General features: G+C 40.2%; 2 protein-coding genes across 8 annotated transcripts in view; both read left to right on the forward strand.

Annotated features, from left to right (window-relative positions):
• Window positions 1-3,969, forward strand: part of SH2D1B (SH2 domain containing 1B) — a 14,444-nt gene extending 10,475 nt beyond the window's left edge. For both annotated transcript variants that reach the window (XM_026058363.1, XM_026058364.1), the window contains one exon: window positions 3,570-3,969. In XM_026058363.1, coding sequence (XP_025914148.1) covers window positions 3,570-3,607 — 38 coding nt within the window. In that variant the 3' untranslated portion in view covers window positions 3,608-3,969. The remainder of the gene's footprint in view (window positions 1-3,569) is intronic.
• A 1,935-nt stretch (window positions 3,970-5,904) lies between these two features.
• CIP2A (cell proliferation regulating inhibitor of protein phosphatase 2A) overlaps window positions 5,905-14,154 on the forward strand; it is a 31,421-nt gene continuing 23,171 nt past the window's right edge. For 5 of the 6 annotated variants that reach the window (XM_026058376.1, XM_026058377.1, XM_026058378.1 and 2 more), the window contains exons 1-8: window positions 5,905-6,152; window positions 7,845-7,992; window positions 9,421-9,533; window positions 10,895-10,989; window positions 11,567-11,663; window positions 12,606-12,728; window positions 12,881-13,026; window positions 13,661-13,736. In XM_026058376.1, coding sequence (XP_025914161.1) covers window positions 6,051-6,152; window positions 7,845-7,992; window positions 9,421-9,533; window positions 10,895-10,989; window positions 11,567-11,663; window positions 12,606-12,728; window positions 12,881-13,026; window positions 13,661-13,736 — 900 coding nt within the window. In that variant the 5' untranslated portion in view covers window positions 5,905-6,050. The remainder of the gene's footprint in view (window positions 6,153-7,844; window positions 7,993-9,420; window positions 9,534-10,894; window positions 10,990-11,566; window positions 11,664-12,605; window positions 12,729-12,880; window positions 13,027-13,660; window positions 13,737-14,154) is intronic. The other variant, XM_026058379.1, reaches the window with a different exon arrangement.

The following is a 14,154-nucleotide window of genomic DNA, read 5'->3' on the forward strand; positions in this document are numbered from 1 at the left end:
GCAAGAGGCCGAGCTTTCGGCCTGTCTCGGCTTGCGACGTGCCTTCCTCGCTAAGCTTCATCATGTCTAGCTTTTGATTTAAAGTGAGAGACGTGTGACTCTTCCTTTCACTTGAACACTTAGAGGCCATTGTAGGGTTATTAATTGGCCTAATTTCAATATTGTTGTGTCTCAGGGAATAGGGAGGCCCGAGGAGAGGGAGAGAGACGGGGGAATGGCCATCTGACTGCTCGGTGGAGCAGTCAGCACACACACAACATTTATCAATTAAATTCGCCATCTTATATGGGTGCGGGTCGTGGCGCCCCAAAACAATTACAATAGTAACAGCAAAGGTCACTGATCACAGATCACCATAACAGATATAATAATAATGAAAAAGTTTGAAATATTGCAAGAATTACCAAAACGTGACACAGAGACACGAAGTGAGCACGTGCTGTTGGAAAAATGGCGCCGATAGACTTGCTCGACACAGGGTTGCCACAAACCTTCAATTTGTCAAAGACGCAATAACTGCGAAGCGCAATAAAGCAAAGCTCAGTAAAATGAGGTGTGCCTGTAATCTGCAATCCTTGCTCTTATTCAGATTCCTAGTGGTGGTTCCTTTCTTTGGTGCTGTTAGCATGCGCTGGCTTTGAACATCACAAGAGTGAATACCAGAATCACATAGCATCTTGATTATTTTCTTTTTTTCCCCTCTTTCATCAGAAGTCAATGCAAAGGTATACAGTAACCAGAAATCTATCAGCTATCTCTACTGATAGTTTGGGAAGGAAAGCACTTTTGCTGGTACAACCTGCCCTCTGTTTGAAGAAATAATGATTTGACATATAAAGATTTTTATTAAAAAAGCTCATCCCTACTGCAGCCAATTAAAATTTTCCAGCTGAACAAAGACTCTGCCAGAAAATACTATTATGTTGCTACCTGATTGTTCTATAGAAATACAGCAATTTCAATTAAATATTCTCTTGAAAGAAGAAGAGAAAAAGAGTATTTCAATAAAGGTGGAACATTTTGCACGTTCTTATTTCTCAGTTCAAAATGACCTTGTTCCAGACTGATTCTGTTGTACAAAGTGAGGTCAAAATCATAATAAAGCATTTCAATCTTACTGATGTACAACCTGAATCCAGGCTAATATTTCTGAAAGTTTTATTTTATGGTAAATTTCAATATTGACAATAATGTCACTGAGAACCAAAAATTGTATTCACAACCTTTCCTGTGGAGGAAAAACAAGGCTCGTTTTTGCTTAGATTTAGTTTGCATGTACTATTTTTCATTTGTTCATGGGAAACCACTCATTCCCAGCTCACAGGCAACATATCCTCATCCACTAGAAATTAACAAGTTAAAATTGAAAGAGATACAGAAGGCAAAGCATGATGCTGCCTGTATCTCACTCCTTCATGAGTATTGATGGTCCTAGGCTAGAGAAGGCTGAAGACCAGTTTTATCCGATGTGGTTCCTCAAAGGTATCAGGCCCCTGTACTTCAGTGAGGCTTGAGGCTGTCCATTACCTTTACTGCCCCCATTGAAAGATATTTTGATACCAAAATCTAACTTACTTATCTTTGGAATGCTAGGAGAGAAAAAATGCCTGCCAACTTATTGTGGTTTATTGTGATTTGTGTTAAAACATCAGTAGTCTTCTAAGTTAATATGCTGAAAATAAGGGGCATATAGTGCTCAGGAAGACAACTTTGGAACCAGACTAATGGTGATCATATGCTAACTTCTGTTCAAAAGTCCCAGTTATAAAATTAGGATACAATGTTCTTACGTGACAGAAATATTATTCAAATAGATATGTTAAAGATGGAGGTTTTCACGGAGTGGTATACCATCATTTATAGTCAGGTCACCTTTACGTCCTCAGTTTGGGAAGAATGAGTAGAGATACTAGTGGTAACTTGCCAGCATCTCTGCCACAAAAAAGCCACTGAATGTTGTTCAGCTGCAGTATTCATCAGGTCACAAGCTGCAAAAGAACCTTCAACTATCCTCTTCTGGGGCCTCTGTCTGAAAGAGTAAGTGTACCTACCAGCCAAAGTGACAGCACGCATGAGGAAAGGAAATTCTTTCATTAAGTACAGTTATTATGAAAGAGAACATTCTTGGGGTATCTAATCTTCTGTGTGATTTATATCTTGACACTAATGCTAGATAAAATGAGCTCGTCTGTGCCAGCCTCCTTGTGCTACAGTCATATCTCCTGTCTTACTTTCTTTGTACCCAGCAACAGTGCAACAGCTCTGGTGCCTCCTGTGTCAAGAAGACTTATGATAGGAAAGACTGAGCTCTCCACAGCCCTTCATGCACTAAGTTGTGTCTTTAGGAGCCAATGCAATGACAACCTTGCTGGGAGAAACAGTACCAAAGATATTTCTTTATTCTCTCCAACATTACTTTATCACTTCTGTCACTAAGGCAGATATGCCGCGTTTGCTCTAAAAAGGTTTTATGCTACCTTGTCATTGCTGTTCAAGGGAGATGGAAAATATTGCAGCAGCGATAGATACAATTTTAGGAAAAATCAGCTGTAAAACACATTTCATTGTCTGGTCCTGCAGCATCAACTTTTCCAGGAGATGCACAGCATCCTGGCCTGGAATCACAGGGGGGAAAACAAAACTTTCCCTTAACCATCAAAATGTTTGTTGTTGTCATAAAAACAGGGGCTCTTAAAAATAATCAAAATAGTTTTGAATTGTTGCTATTCAATTTTAATTTAAATTTCACTGTACAGCAGTCCAAACTTCCCCCTCAGACTGCTTTGTTACATATTCACAGGGAGAGCTCAGGTTAATGTCATGACGGACATCTCCCTAAAATGCAGGCTTCCTAAAGCAAGCACTGTATCATTTTCCTGGCCTGGTCCCTTGTGTTGCACCAGCAGCTGGCATGGTGGCATGTACAGGATTGAGTGTTTCAGTGTGATCGGTGGAACAGCTCACAGGACTGGGGTCATGGTGCTCATCATTAGCCAATTTTGACCATTGTTTTCTAGCCCAGGAAGAGCTTGTCTGAGGGTGGCTACTTGAAGAGACAGTAGGTTTCCACAGTGGGAGACAGAGTCCTAAGCATTCAATTTCTCCCTTTCCTTGAGCTCTCAAAAAATAATAAATCTGAAAAGATCTAAGAGAGAAAGAGGGTTTTTCAGGCTCTCCTCCCCTAGTTGACTTTCCTATTGGAAATATTTAGAAAAGAAAAGATGTGTTATGCTATAGTCTCAGCAATCTGAGCTGTTGATATCATTTACTGACTACAGATGATTTACATTTGACTTTCTCATGAAGAATGGTTCTTACGTGGCTACAGCTTTTTAAATGCTGAGCTTGCTGGTTCAGGAAAGACAATGCAGACTTCTCCTCCATATGGGAAGTGGTCTGGAGGAGCCAGTCTATAGGACATTGGACCTAAATGTTGGCCTGCCATAGCAGAGAGAATACTGAGAAACCAGATTGAATTAATATGTGCCTAGCAACATGCCATCCTGTTTACAGTGGTCTTACAGAGGAATGATTTGCAATAAGAGCCTTTTATATTGATTTCTTTACAGAAATTGAAGAGGGCGATTATGTTGAAGTCCTACCCTGAATGATCCGCAACCTGAGGATTTGGGAAGCTGCCCTTTGAGATTGTGCCACAACACAACAGATCAATTGGAGACAGTTATCATCAGCTGGACATTCTCAGGTGTGGATCTATACTTCTGGAGTTAACTCCTTTTGGAGCCTATCAGAGCAACTGTCTTTTGCTCCAGCAGACCCAATACAAGCTATTATTTTTTTTTCGGCATTAAGAAGAATTATTTTTTCTAACAGACACATGCATATGCGTATGTGTGTGTGTTTTGTTTTTTTTAGTCAGCAAATTGTCCAGTATGTCTCCTGCTAAAATGAACAACCTGTTAGAAAATAGCAATATAAGTATGATAAATGAATGTGCATAAAGCAGCAGTTTATGGCAGAACTGATGTATGTTGATAAAAATGATATACATGATGATAAAAGTTCTGTTGAAATTATACAATGCTTAAAAAATTCCAAACTCTATTCTTTTGTGCATGATTCATGTTGCCTCATTGCTGGTAAGCAGATAACCATTTCAGCTATAGATATGCCAAGGAATACTAGTATTATCCTGCAGTTCGAAATAATCTAAATTAGAACAAAAAGGTAAATAAATCCATGCTGTACAGAGTTAATAACATGAAAATGGCTTAAACTACTTTTAATTAATAGCTCTAGTATGTTACTAGAGGAGTGCAAGCTTTACATGTGTGTGGTTATTAACACATCCTTTTGAATACTTAATGTATACATGAGACTATTTACTACATTCATTTGCCGCTGCCATTAGCTCTGTATTGTAATGTGCATAATTTTTATTATTTTATTGTAAGAATTTGCTTTGATCTAACCCCTCATTTTAAATATTTAGTACAGACTTTTGTACTGAAGGTGACATGCAACTAGCAGCCAAAGCCAGAACTATAACATATGCCCTGATTCTCCCTGTTATTAGTACCAATTCCTTCTCAGTTTGTGATCTTAAGGAAGACAGTTAAATTTGCCAAGTGTTTGTTTAGTATCTTTCATAAGTTGTTTATGTATTCCATAGGGGTAAAACTAGTTATATTTCTTTTTTGTTATATATCTTTTTCACCAGTATTTGTTGCAGGACTTTTAGATGTTACACTGCTTTGGACTTCACTGTGAACTTACAGTGCTAACAGTTTCTGATGTCAGGCTTAACTGGTGCTTGTAGCATGAAGGAGATGAAAACTAAGTATATTAATTAACCCAGACATTACCAAAATTACTAATATATGTGTCCAAAATTTATGAATTGAAAAGAAAGTAGTTACCCATGAAAAATGGTACTATTGGAGGAAAAAATCTTACTTTGTAGAAACATAATGCATTGATGCATCTCTCTACCAGCAGAATTCAGCAGCCTGCCTGACACTTGGTCATCACATGTACCAGATTGAGCATCTGCTGTGTTGACATATCCAAACTACGCTCGCTTGGCTGTTAACAGTCTACATCATTGCATAGTTTTTCTGTAATAAGAGTCACAGCTGTCATGCATGTGATTAGTCACTCACACTGATGTTCAACCTGATGAAAAGGCCAGGTGACCACAGAGGGTCTCGGGCTGCACCTCATGAGCCCTACTGTGTGATTCCCGATGGCTGAACTGACTGTTGCTCACAGCTGACAGGGACCACACACCAGGCAGCGCTGCTCTGTAATTGATAATCACAATGGTGCCCACGCTGAGCTGCGGGCAGTAGCGTGTGGGACTCAGATTCAGAGTGCCGTATTGCAATTCAAGAGCAAGTCCAGCCCACACTCTTGTCACTGGCCGGACCTTAGCTCCGACACGCAAAGCACACTGGAAGACAAATGACGCTCACACCTTTCGAAGGCTGGAGTACTTAGAGCAGGCAGCAGGGACCTGGAGTGGAAGTAGACTAACTTATTCAGCTGTACTTTATAGGAACGTATGTGTTCTGTTAACAATATAATGGGGGGGAGGAGGTGTCAATATACACGTTCCTAACTTATTCACAGACTTAGTACATTAGAAAAAAAAACTGTGCACGAAGTTTCCAAAAAAAGCACACGCTGAAGCTTCAGACGTCAGCCGATACTTTCCGACCTCCCACCTGCGCGGGACGAGAGCCGAGACAGGACACGCCACCGGACATCTGCGGCCTCTGCCTGTCCCCCCCTCCCCTAACCCCGCCCCAGGCGGTGCCCAACAGCCGCCCGCGCCCCCGCCGCAGCCGCTCCGCGCGTAGGCATGTCCCGCTGTTACGTCACAAAAGCGGCGCCTTCTCCCCGCCCCTTCCATCACCCGTAAGGCAAGATGGCGGAGGCGGTGTCCTTCCCGCCATGCCCCGCGCGGCGGGCGAGGTAGGCGGGCGCTCCCCTCAGTGGATCCTGCCCGCRAAATGGCGGCACCGGCGGGAAATACGAGCGGGGACTGAGGGGAGGCCGCGCTGCGCCGCCGGGAGAGCCCGGCCACTATGGACGCCTCGGGCTGCATGAAGTCCCTACTCCTGGCCGCCGCGCAGTACCGGGCCTCCAAGACGCCGCCCAACGCGGCGCTCCTGCAGCGCAGTCTGGAGGTGAGAACGGCACCGCTCCTGGCGCGGCGGGGAGCGGGTGGCCGTGATGCCCCCTCGAGCTTGAGGGCTCGAGTGGCTCTTGGCACCTCCTCGGGTCCGCCCTCGGCTGGCTCCCCTCCGCCATGAGCGGCCGCAGCGGGGTCTCGGCCGGCCCGCGCCGCCGCTGCCTGCAACGGCCGCCGGCGTCGGTTGGCGCGTACCGGGCTGGCCGCGGCCTCTCCCGCAGAGTGCCCGCCCTCCATGGCCGAGGCCGTCGGAAAGAAGAAACATTTAAATGTTTAACAATATCCGCGTGTTACTACCTTATTCTTTATTATAACAATTTATGCTGTATGTGTAGGTCTACGGATGCATTCTCTATACCAATATGCACATATGCTATGCATATAGCATAACTTATGAGTTTCTCTTTTTATTGTTATTTTTACGTACCCCTGAAATTCTGACCCGCAGATGTCATTTGCTTTCACAACTTGAAAAATGTCGTTTGAATGACAAACTGATCTTGTATCTAGAGTTTGCCTGTTTCATGCAATGTATATTCAAAGATGCTTGCAGCTAAGAAGGTAGTTGTGTTGTCTTTCCTGACTGCCTCATGCTTAAATACAGCTGTCTCAGTAAGTATGCCTAATATGATGAAAAATAGAGACATCGGCTGAAGATCTATCACCAAATCTGCAGGGTACCTTTCTCAAATATAGTTGGTTTGTTTGTTTGTTTTTTTTAATGTTAATATGGCAATTAGTATTCAGTTTAGCTGAGTTTTGGCTAATTACTGTGAAGATGTATACCGGAGATATGCATAAACAACATTATGTTGCTCTATTATGCCTGTGCAACTTATGTCTACCTGTATTGCTGCGCGGATGTGTCATTTTTGGCGTCTTCTTATATGCCTTCCATGAATTCAAGATGTTCAAGTTTTCTGGCTTACAGTATAGAGTATTCACAAAGCAGCATTACCTGTTGCTGCTTATCTTTATGCAAAATAATACCTTTGTATTCCAGTCCTTTTCTTTGTAGAACGGTCTGTAGGATTGATTGAAGGTGGCTAATCATTAAATGTTTGTATTGAGCAATATGTTTAATTACTCCTTCAGAATAGATAAACCCTATCTGTTATCTGTCCTAAAATATATGTGGGAAGAGTAAGCCTCTGGTATTAATTCACTTTAATGTGTGAAGAAATGCAAAGTGTTGTTCTGCTACAGCTATTAGTTTGAAAAGAATGCTGTTAAAATAGCTGTTACAAAGCAAGTAATCAAGCAAACAAACAAAAGAAGCTCCCCTCTGTTATAAAAGACCACATCATAAACTAGGCCTTTTCCAAGACTAAAGGGGACGTGTGCACAGGAATGAAGAGTGCGCGTGTGTGGTGTTGTGTGGGTTTTTTTTTKGGGGGGGGAGGGTGTTTTTGTTTGTTTGTTTAGAAACAAATCTGAGCTAGAGACAGCAGCAAATGTGAACATGAGTGTCCTATTAGAATGGCACTTACATTCTCTGTCAAATATGGGAAAAGATTTTTAATTCTAATACAACTCCATGCTTTGACTTTTGTGCTAAATACCTTGTTGCAGATAAGTAACTGTTTGAATACCCGGAAGGGAAGGGAAATGTGTGTCTGTGTGTGCGTGTGTATGTGTATATGTATGAATGGCTTTTTTTTTTTTCTCCCCCTCCCTTTCTTTCCAGGTTATCTCTGGGCTGAAGCTTACGAGATTATTTGCCTCAAACCAGATTCTACCAAGTGAATGTCTTATTTGCCTAGTAGAACTCCTTGAGGATGCTAATACAAACCCTTCTCTAACCTTGTCTGTGGTTACTTTGCTATCACAGCTAGGTAAGTTTTGTATCTAACTTTTTAGCCTGGGTCTGAGAAAGGAAAGACAAGACAGGTGCTGGGTCTGTGGTGTGTAATCAACTTCCTATAAAAAGCATAAGCAGTGAAAGATTAACTGTTTTTCGTCTTAACGGTGTTGAGTGACTGAGGCAMTACTGTACATACAAGGCTAGATGAGATGTTAAATCACCATTAGAAACATATTTGGAGTTTTTCCTGTGGAAAAAACAATGATTGTGCTTGCCAGAATTTGCTTCTTTGCTAGCAGCCTGAGGAATCATTTTCTTGGGGGTTCCTTGGTGGGGGGGTTCCTTGGTGGGTGGTTTTTGTTTTTTGTTTTGCCTTGTTTTTTGTGTTTTTTCTCAAGCTTGAAAATACTACCATTTTTATGAAGTGAAGAAATCTGCCTAGGGGATGCAGAGGGAGGGAGAAACCATGATACATCAATTGTCATAGCCTCAGTTCAGTTCTCCAGTTGAGGGCCTTGTTAGGTGGCAGTTCAGAGTCTCCAGTGCCCTTGGCCCATGTGCTTCAAGTTTCTGGATTAGGGAATAGGCTCTAGTGCCTCTCATTTGTTTCTCTGGATGTTTGGGATTTTTTTCTTTTTTCTTTTTTTTTTTTTTCCCTTCTGTTTCATGGAAGTGGGACTTCATTGTCTAGGGAACTCTGTGCCTACCATAACACACACATAGGCTACATATATAGTGAAAGATTCACTATTTGCTTCACTCTGTCTGGAGTTTCCGATCATGTGTGAGTGGTTTGGGGGGATCCGAGTCCTTTAGGATGGCCTGTTGTTTCTGCTCTGCTTCTTGTTTCTTAGCCTCTTTTGAGCTTCCTTTGAGTTTCTCCAAATGGCTAGTCTGAAAAGAGATTTGTTGCTGTTTCAACCTTGCCCCCATCTGTCAGGCTGGGAAAATTTTAAGATTCGGTTCTCCTCCAACTGATCTATTGCTTACTTTTTGTCATCCTTGTTTGCTCCTCCTTTTCCTGGACTGCCTAAGCAGAATTTGGCTTTTCATGTTTCGCTGTATTGCTAGGTAACTGTCAAGATACCAGTCTTAGTCTACTTTCCCACCTGAGCATGAAGCAAGGAAACTAAAATCATTGGTGTTAAAGTTTAAGCGTGCGGGACTCAAGATCTCAAATAGACCTAAAACTTTATTGGTAAGCAGGGGGGCAGTTTCCTCATTGTCCATGCATCTTAAGGGAAAGTATTGGTGTTTCACTTGCATGTAAGTTAAGAAGTGAGATAGATGCAAATGTACAGGAGCTGTGATTTTTATTTGTAATTACTTGTGAAATATATACCAAAAAACTTGTCCAAGGCCTTGACTCTCCTGGCTTCTGCTTAAATCACTAACTAATGTAACTGTTACTTTTGCTATTACATAGGGTTTTTTTATTAATAATACTTTTAAATTCTAGCTTTAGACAATGAGACTAGAGAAGCTCTTCAGGATACCTACAATCTGACCAGTGTGCTGGTAGGCGTGGTTCATCGAAGTTCTACCAACCTTAGTGATCCAGTCCTATTACAGGTAACTGGAACTTGTGCTTAATACTTTGTTATTGTTGCACAGCAAATACTATACGGTACGCATACAATAACTTTTTAAAGGTGCTACCTGAAATAATGTGTTGAGGGAAACCTGATCAAAGCTACATATCTTCTTTGCTGTCTGAGGCTAGTATGATAGGATTTTAACACCACGTGGAGTTCGGTGTTTGTTCTTTATTTATTCTTGCTTGTACTTCTCAAGTGCTTTAATTCACAAAAACAACTGCTTTTTGAAACTACAATTGTCTACTTCAAGAAATTGCTGCCTGAGAGCTTGGAAGCTTATTTTCCAATTTTTCTGAAGTAAATTTAGTTATTTTTCCTAGTGTTGTCCATAGCAAAAAAATCTGGAGGTTGTTTCTCTAGTCAGTACATTGACAGGTGGTTGCTGAAATTCAATGAGAACTGGCAGCCACAGCTTCCCCTTCACTCATTTAACTTTTGCTGGGCCTGTATGCCTCTTTCCCTCTGCTTAGGGATATCTGACAGTGAATGCAAGGAAAGGGCTGTGCTTCAGGAAGCTCTCTCTCAGGAGCCAAGTGCACACATTATTGATTCTTCAGTCAAAACACAATGTCTTGGAATCAGACTTCAGACTTTCATATGTCCTTTCTGTGCATTCATCGGTTCTAGCAAAAATTCCTGTGTTTTTAAGTATGTGCAGGCTTTCTTACACCTGGCTCTGAGCTTTCAACAGGTACTTGTTGACTACCATTTGTTAATTACCTCTGATCACATCTCTTCTCTGGGGAGGGAAAGCAGCAGATGAATTTGCTAGCAGTTCTGTTACCCTTGATCTGTGGAAAATTAATTAAGGATCCAGTAAAGAACGCTTTTCTTGTGTTCTAGATGTCTACCAAAGCACTAGGAGTACCAGAGTACTTAAGGATTCAGGTGACTTGCCCTGTCAGTGGGAGAGATATTGTAGATAAGCTTTCTGCAAGAGATTGCAAAGTGTTTTGGGGGTTTTGGCGAAGCTTCTAGGTGTTTCAATAGGACAAAACCCCTTTCTCACTGATCGAATGGAGAACTTGCTGACCAAGCAATGGAGAGAATTGGATGGACAAAAAAAGTAACTTATCTGTAAAAATAAAACCTTATTAAAAGCACAAACAGATTAATAAGTACATGCAGATCAACATAGTAGGAAAGTACTCAGTGTGCTTGCAGCAGCTTGTGTAATTGTAATGTTAATGTTGCAGAGTGTGAAAATGAGTTTAGTTGCAGTGTCTTGCTACTTATTTTTTGGTTCCAGCTGTAGGAAAATACCTTTTGTACTTGAAACATTCTTCAATGAGATGCTATAAGAAAGATGTATGTGAATAACTTTTATTTCCTCAGAGTATTCAGCTGCTGCAGAGGCTAACCTACAATGTTCAAGTTTTTCATGCTGGTGCCAACATTGATGAATTAATTTCATTTCTAATGCATCATGTGTAAGTATATACTCCGTTGTCTTTGTTTATGGGAAATATCTAGCTAAGTTTCTAAATTTTCCCAAGATCTTTAGCTTGTTGTACTAATCCGGTCTCTAGAATGAATTGTGACATATTTGCTCTGAAGTTACCAGAGATTTTTCTTTAAAAACACTGTTACAGATTGTCAAATGGAATAAGTATGGGACTTTCAGAGGCTGAGTTTGAATTGGCATCTTAGGCCCTGCCCCCTCCCCCAATCCAAAAATGGGGCCTAACAAAGACAAAATCCAGGAGAAAATTCCTGCTTGCCATTAGGAACAGAATTATGATATTATGAATTCTGTGCAAATCTCTTGTGAGAGGTCTGATGACTATTAAAAGTGCTTGCAGGAAAATCAGGACCTTATTTTTACTGTTATGCTCAATTAAAAGCTGCCCGCATTATGGGGACTGCAAATCTAAATTTTACTTTGCTTGGAGGAATGGTGTCTTACTCGAAACCACACATTTGTTATAATTAAATTCTGGATGTTTTAATATGAACAGATTTGTTTAAACTTTTAAACTTGTAGACTTTTTTTTTTTTTTTTGGAAGTCAATCCACTGAAGATGAGTTAACAATACCGTGTTTAGGACTCTTGGCAAACCTCTGTCGTCACAACTTATCCATTCAAACTCAAATAAAGTCTTTGGTAAGAACTTTTTTTTTTTTTGTGGCATGATTCTCTGGGTTGAGAACAAGAGAGAGTTATTTAACTCTGGGAAGTTAACTTTGTATTTCTTATGCACCTTTTCTGTAGCAATAACAATCCTGACCTGTTTGTTTTCAAGAGCTGGCAGTTATTTCTCCCAAACTGGAGAAAATAATCTGTAGAACAGGAAGTTGGTTATTCTTTCCTTTTGTACCTTGCTATGCTGTTACACAAGCTCACATTAAGCATGCTGTTTCTACAACTCTTTTCTATGAGTGAAAGGTGAACTTAAAATTTGGGTGTCTCTTCCTCAGAAAAACTAAATGTCAACCTAAAGACTGGAAGGATTTCTGGCAAGCAGCAGTAACTTGGATCAAGAAAGAGAGATTTCAAAAGATAAATCAGTAATTGTCACTGATCTTGATGTCAGGTCAGGGCTCCAGAATTTTCAAATAAACATCCATATGTTAGGTGCTCAGTTCCCATCTCTTCATTAATTGCTGCAAACATAACTCATAATCGAGAAATACAAATTCATCTGCATGGCAGGGAATGTTGTAGTATGTATTTCTTGGAAGAAGGGCAAAAAAGAGGGAGAAACTTTTCAAATCTGATCACGGAGCAGAGAGGAGATGGGGGAGGGTCAATTTTCGTTGATAGCTTGCTTTCTGCAGGGATGTTTTAGCAAAAATGATGGAATTCCTTTTAATTTTCCACTGATCAAATTCAACAGAGGATATAGTCATTGACATCAGCCCCCAAGTAGTTGTACGTTGGCAGAACACTAAAATAGATTTCCCAGAAAAACTTGTTATCATTCTAAGATTCTGGTATCATTATTCATGATTTGTGTCACTTATAAATATGTACTAGCTGTAAGTTTGGTGTGTTTATAAAATGGAATAAAATCTGTAATGCCTGTGTTTCTCTTTTCTGCTTTAGAATAATGTGAAGAGTTTCTATCGTACCTTGATAAGTTTCCTGGCCCATAGTAGTTTGACTGTGGTTGTGTTTGCACTTTCAGTGTTATCAAGTCTTACTTTAAATGAAGAAGTAGGAGAAAAAGTAAGTGATGCTTTGAAGTCTATTCTATTAAGTTATAGATAAAATTAACAGCCACCGTGGCTAAATCAGATTGTGATTCCAGCCAATTTTATTAAGAGACCTGTGCAAGGTAAGTATGTACATTGTATGTAACTTTTTCTTCTTCCTTTCAGCTCTTTCATGCTCGAAATATCCATCAGACTTTTCAGCTAATATTCAATATTGTTGTAAATGGAGATGGTACACTAACAAGAAAATATTCTGTTGATCTACTTGTGGATCTTCTGAAGAACCCCAAAATTGCAGATTTTCTTACCAGGTATAACTTCACTTTATAAAAATGCAGGATCTTTCTCCTAAGCTTTTGTTGGGCTATATGCCATTTGTATTCTGAACCAAACCCTGGAAAAAAAATTCCTAGGCGCTTCTTGAATGTTACTGTTTGCTTATAGCATCTTATATTAGAAACTAAAGGAATTCTTGTGTTACCAATTTCATACAAAAGTAGAGTGAACTGAAATCTGTCCTTTCATTGTCACTTAAGGAACATTATTTAGTGGTTATGTCCAGTAATTCTATTTCTCTGGCCAGTACTAGTGGTCAGACAACTTGATGAATAGCTATGTTGCCATTTCACAGGCCTGCTGTGTTTTAAAATAGAATAATATTGTCCAAGTTGTAATAATTTTAGTGGAGGGCACTACAGAGTAGTTGTGTGGAATGCTTGACTAGTGGTTTGCAAGTCCAGCTGGTAGAATTTAGTTGCTGTTGTTTTAAGGAATTTGCTTTCATTTTTAGAGTATTTTTAAAGTTTAGCCTCTAAATAGAAATTACATCATTGAATCTGTGTAAACTATCAAGACTGTCAAATCTGTACTTGAAGTGTTTGGGGGTGAAAAGTGGAACGTGACACTTGCATTTATCTCTTGGTATAAATCTTATGTATGCTGTAGATATGAGCACTTCACCTCATGCCTTGGGCAAGTATTAGATCTTCTTCATGGAAGGGATCCTGATTCATCAGCTAAGGTATTTATACTTTTTTCAGCATAAAGCTAATTGCTCATACTTCCTAACCTGGTTCCACTTTTGTAGTCAAAAGCAGGTTTCTTATGTACTAGGGTTGATGAGGAAATAAATTGTGGATCACTTAAGAGTCTTGAAGTCAGCACTGATCCACTATAAATCTTAGTTGTTCAAAAGGCCATCAAGGCTGACTGTGCAGAGGTTGGTTGTATGTCTGCTTTCAGACAACTGGCATAAAGACAAAAGGCCAACATAAGCACCTTTTTCTGCTTTGGCTAATAAAAAATGCGCAGAACTGCACCAGAAATGCAGTGTGTGCGTCACTGGACTGACCAAAAATTGAATTAATACTCCTCAGATTTTGAACTAATGATCATGAAACCATGCTATTAGTTTCAGAGACCATAAGTTATTTCACTCA

This window comes from Apteryx rowi, unplaced genomic scaffold, assembly GCF_003343035.1.
Source record: "Apteryx rowi isolate R43461 unplaced genomic scaffold, aptRow1 scaffold_146, whole genome shotgun sequence".
NCBI lineage: Eukaryota > Metazoa > Chordata > Aves > Apterygiformes > Apterygidae > Apteryx > Apteryx rowi.